Genomic DNA, 5,400 nt, shown 5'->3' on the forward strand with positions numbered 1-5,400 from the left:
GTGTGTGTGTGTGTGTGTGTCTGTGTGTCTGTCTATTTGTGCGTGCGTACGTGCATGTGTGCATGCGTTACAAACAGGCTTTGGACTACACACCTGGAACCTGGAGGAGAACTGATGTCCATCTGGAGAATCCAGAGTACCACACCAGATGGTTCTTCAAATACTTCCTGGGAAAAGGTCAGTGTTGCTCTGTTGTGCTATGTTTAAAAAAAAAAAATAATTATAACACTCAAACACACACACACACGGTGTTAAGTGTGAGATAATGAGAGAAAGACACAGTGTGAGGGAGTATGGAATTCCACTTCATTCAGTATTAAATAAATGAATAAATACATAAATAAATTAACAAATACATGAATAAATTAACATGCATGTCAAATACATCATGAAATAAATAAATGCAGCAATAAATACATAAATAATAAAATGAATGTAAATATTCATATATAAATAAATCAATTGGTTAAATAAATATTTTAAAAGGTTTTACTTTTACTTGTTTCATGGTACTTTTATTTCATAAGTCCACATTTAATTATTTCAGGAGACTATTATTTCATAAATCCACTTTTTTTTCCTAAAGCCACATTTATTGTTTTCCCTCTCTGTTTTTTTCCAGTTCCTAAATGCAAATCAGGGCGTGGCTCTTTGACATTCAGAACAGAGCTGTGGGCAAAAAAAGGCTGGCAAAGTGAGAGTGGAAGACATTGGTGGGCTCCGAGATTGGGCGGAACTATTAATTGCATTTGCAGTTAAATTTGCAACTTGTTAGAATTAGATTTTCTAATCTCAGGGGCCGCAATTACACCTTGGTCACGTGACACGTGAGAGTAAAACAGTCTGCAGAGGAAGTTGCTGCAAACTGTCACGCATTGTTGAAAACATGCCTTGCTAATGTTGCTACCTCACAGGGCAACACCACTAACCTGGATCACCACTTAAATAACACCACAAAGCCATGTACATTAGTTGCATGACTAAAGAGCCAAACACCAGGGTGTCAACTGTCAAGTAAGGAAAATGCCATCCGACAGGGATCACTGACCGCGTAGTTCCTTATGAACAGACTTTAGTAACAGAACGTGGAAATTACTCAAACACTAAACGTTAATCGCAAAAGAAAGGATGCACCTCAGTACTGTGGCCAAGCCTGGGCTGATAAATACAATGGATAAGCGGTACAACATGCCCTCCGCACATATTTTAGCCAGGTTGCCATACCAAAGCTAACGTTACACAAAATATAAAGAGACACTCACGGCGGAGCTGCAAAAAGAGTTTTTTTTTCCGCTGGTACAACTGACGTGGTGAAGCTGTAGGATCACTGTCCAGTAAAGTTCACCAACAGTGTTTAAAAAGTGCTTTCCTGCAATCTGCACTTTAGGAAATGTGATTTCTTGCTGACTTTCATATTAATGTTCTCACTTGCCAGGCATTATTTGTTAGTGCCTAAAATTGTCATGGTAATTATGTCATTATATTACAAGGCTGGACGTTCAACAAATCAGTCACTGGGATTAAAGTAGTTTATAAATAAATAATATCATATAGTATACATGTGTGTATGTAAATATATATTCATACAAATTCATTCATCACCTAATTTAATAAATATAATAACAGTAAACGAATCCAACAAATTTTGTGTTAGCCATACACTCGTTTGTTTGTCTTTCTTAAATAATACAGCAGATAATGAGCTTAAAAAAGAATGGCATTTTAAATCGCAATATTGGTTAAAAATAATCACATTTAGATTATTTTCCAAAATCGTTCACATATGGAAGAATTTTTGGAAATACAAGGGCTCTTCAAGAAATATAAATAGACAACAAAGTTTTAAATTGTTACAGACTGATTGAGCACTGTGTTCGTGTGGAAGCTGTCCAAGAAGTCAACCCTAACAGCTGCTTAATGTGAATTAGAGCAGTCAATTGCCCGCTAGCTCACTTAACAACGCCTCAGCAGCTAATGTTTTGTCAACCCACTGTGATTAAGCTTGGTTAATGAATTTGTCCACCTATACCACCAGCGATAGCACGGCAGCACCCCATAACAGCCCGACTCATAAAATATACAGCTACTACAACAGCCCGTAAGGGGGGGTAAAATGTGGCCTGTATTATAAATGTTTTTGTCCCACCATAGCCTACTCTTTTGCCCAATAAGTTAGCTCACCTAAGGACTTCTTTTGCCAATCTCCTCATGAATCATGCTGGATGACACACCAAACAGATCCGTGATTTCTCAGGTTGATAAACCGGACAACACAAAGTTAGTCAGCATGTCGCCTGGAATATCCAGAGGCAGGCGTCCAGCACCTGTGCTTGTAGTACCAGCGGTAACGTTGACATCTTCCACACAAACGCAGTGTTCGATCAGACTTAAACAATTTAGAACTTTGTTGTCACTGTATATTTCTTGAAGAGCACTTCAGTCCTAGTATTTCCAAAAATTCTTCAATATGTGCCGAAATATTATCTGCTGATAAACCATGTTGATCAATTTGATCTGCTAATGATAGCTTTCTTTCTCAGAGCCCACCGATGTCTTCCATCATGTCCGCACTCTCACTTTGCCAGCCTTTTTTTGCCCACTGCTCTGTTCTGAATATGTGCAGTAACCACGTCCCCTGATTGGCATATAAGAACTGGAAATAAATAGAGAGGGAAATCAAGTACCATGAAATAAAAATAAGTAAAAGTAAAACCTTTTAATATATTCATATAACCAATTGATTCATTTATGTATGCATATTTACACATATTCAATTATTTATGTATTTATTGCAAAGGCATATTTATTTTTTATGCATGGATTTATGTATTTTTTAATTTATTTAATATTGAATAAGCCGACATTCCCTAGCCTTTGAGCTGCAGAAATAAAACATCCTCTGTCTCTTCCCTGGTCCACAGGATGCTTCTTATCTTATGAAGTCAGCCTTGTCCTCACGCTGCATCGCTCTTCATTCAAGGCCAAAACTTGTTAGCATCCAGCCATATCCCCACTGAGAGTCTAATCCCATACACCGGCCAGGGTGGAAGCCCATTGAGGACACACAGCCTCACCACCACTAGACAGAACTTACCTCCAACAGATAATGCAATTAAGATTGGACTGCCGGCTTCTGAAATGAGCCCAGGCTAGCAGGAGCATTTCACAAGAGCAGCCTCTGCTATTGTTGAAAAAAACATTAGAAGCGGTCACCAGCTCCTCAAACTTCCTGACCCTCATCATCTCGCCATCCTCATTAATACCCCACCTTTTCTCGGGGTCGCAGTGGAGGCGGCACAGAAAGCAACAAAAGATCATTGTCTGGGTTTCTTTACCGTGACTCAAATTAGGAGGAATTCCTTCAGCTTAAAAGGAAAGAGCCCGAGAAGTATGGAGATAATTGTGAAGGAACGTTGGACAGCAAGACCAATGCCTTTTCTTCTCTAGCCAGGGTCTAATCATGGTACGGTATGGGGAGTTGAAAATGAGCCATGTCTCCAGAAAGTTGGCTCGACCTGTTTGGACTGCAGCTGAGCCATCTGTGTCTCACAGCCTGAGCAGAGCTGACTACATCATACAACACAACGCATTATGAACTCTAGGCCAATTATATTAACACATCCACTTCCTGTCTAATGAAGCATCCAATACAAAGACTTGCATTCTTAATTTCTTGATGATTAGGTAAAGAAAAGCAAAACAGTTTGACCTTGTTTGTTTCTCCGTTGTCTTGCATCAGGTATGAAGACAAGTCCTGATTGATTACAATGTTCTTATTCTCACACGGAGAGAGCTCACGCTGTCTAAACTAATAAGTATATAATTGCAACCTAACCTTGCAATGTCATTGCTCACCTGAAGCATAAAAATTTGGTTAATGGAGAATAAAGAGAGATAATAACCAAATAAAGGAAGAAAATGAAATTGTGGAAAAGAAAGCATCAGAGGACAAAGACAGGGACAGCAATGCAGGAAGAGATCCTGCATCTAACTGGGTTTGGAGGTCTGTTGAGCATTGTTTCTGAAGATGTTACCCTGTCAACCGAAGAAACAGAGGCATGAATGTGTGACTCTGCTGTTGAGGTCTTTGTCTGTGCCCATGTCACACAGAGAGAACTGGGAATGGCGGAGGCGGTAATGAATAGTAGACAGAACCCCCCCCCCCCGAAAGAATAGGTAGGAAGAAGAACAAAAAGGCAGAAAATCGCAGGCCAAGATTCCAAGGGGATAAAAGGGGGCGATGAATATCTTTGGTGGCTGGTATCTTTATTATGTCTTTCTCCCTCAGTCCACCAGAACTACGTGGGTACAGATGCAGAGAAGAACCCATTCTACCTGTCAGTCGTCCTCTCAGACCAGAACAACCAGCGGGTTCCTCAGTACAGAGCCATCCTCTGGAGAAAGACCGTGAGTTCACCCTTTGCACACCAAATAGAACAAGTCACGCAATTAAAAGTCGCTATACCACAGTATAAAAATAATAATAAACAAGTAAAATTAGTTTTTGACATCTAGTATTGCTGTGATGCCGTTTTTTTTATTTGTAGGTTATGGTTTTTGTTTATCTTGTGCACACGCACAAGGACACAGAAAAAGAAAATATGCTACCTAGTAAACATGGATGTAAACAATGCAGGATTTAGAATCGGCTTTGCAGCTGTTTTACGATGAAGGAAATGCATTCCATATATTTGTCAAACCTAAAGAATACACAAAATGCATTTTATGAGTGTTAACATATCTTTTGTTTGATCACAAGAAAACTCCATAGGGCACCTTTAAATACAAGCATAGAAGTATTATCAGCAAAATGTGTTTTAAACTAAGTAGTGGACTTGCAACAGAATTGCTGTTGTGTGTACATAATTGTTGTACTGTTAATTTGGATCCATCAGTGTTTAAGTAGCATTTTACTAATGGGGCCAAGCCGCTCCAGAAGGCCACAAGATAATATAAGAGTAAAAAACAAAAGCTGATTTTTTTTTTAGCAGTAAATGGTAAAAAGCAGAATCGACTAAGTTAATAGACTTTCATGTGAGAGGGGGTTCATGAGATTATTATTGAGGTAATAAAAAAAGGAAAAAACAAGTACAGAATACTATAGCCTACATAAAGTGCAGATTATTTAGGCATTACAAAACCGGTGCAACGTGAGATGTAAGTAAGACGAAGGGTATGCGAAAGTGATGTGGTAATAACACGATATACATGAATAGACAGTCTGTAACATTGCTGAGATGTAGTGTAGAGCCAAACAAAACAACACATGAACAGTTTAATGCAAATTATGATCTAGTTAGTGGTGTTGAGTCAGTTATAACGCAATGGGCCGTCTATATAAATGCTGAAATGTAGTGAGGAGTTTCTATACTGTTAGTGCAAATTGTGGTCTGGTTAGTG

The 5,400-nt window shown here is 38.8% G+C and overlaps 1 protein-coding gene across 6 annotated transcripts in view; it reads left to right on the forward strand.

The window, feature by feature from the left end:
• The window catches only part of garnl3 (GTPase activating Rap/RanGAP domain like 3), a 63,089-nt gene that overhangs the window by 33,974 nt on the left and 23,715 nt on the right, over nt 1–5,400 (forward strand). For all 6 annotated transcript variants that reach the window (XM_032540041.1, XM_032540046.1, XM_032540042.1 and 3 more), the window contains exons 4-5: nt 78–177; nt 4,289–4,407. In XM_032540041.1, coding sequence (XP_032395932.1) covers nt 78–177; nt 4,289–4,407 — 219 coding nt within the window. The remainder of the gene's footprint in view (nt 1–77; nt 178–4,288; nt 4,408–5,400) is intronic.

Source organism: Etheostoma spectabile, chromosome 16 (assembly GCF_008692095.1).
Source record: "Etheostoma spectabile isolate EspeVRDwgs_2016 chromosome 16, UIUC_Espe_1.0, whole genome shotgun sequence".
NCBI lineage: Eukaryota > Metazoa > Chordata > Actinopteri > Perciformes > Percidae > Etheostoma > Etheostoma spectabile.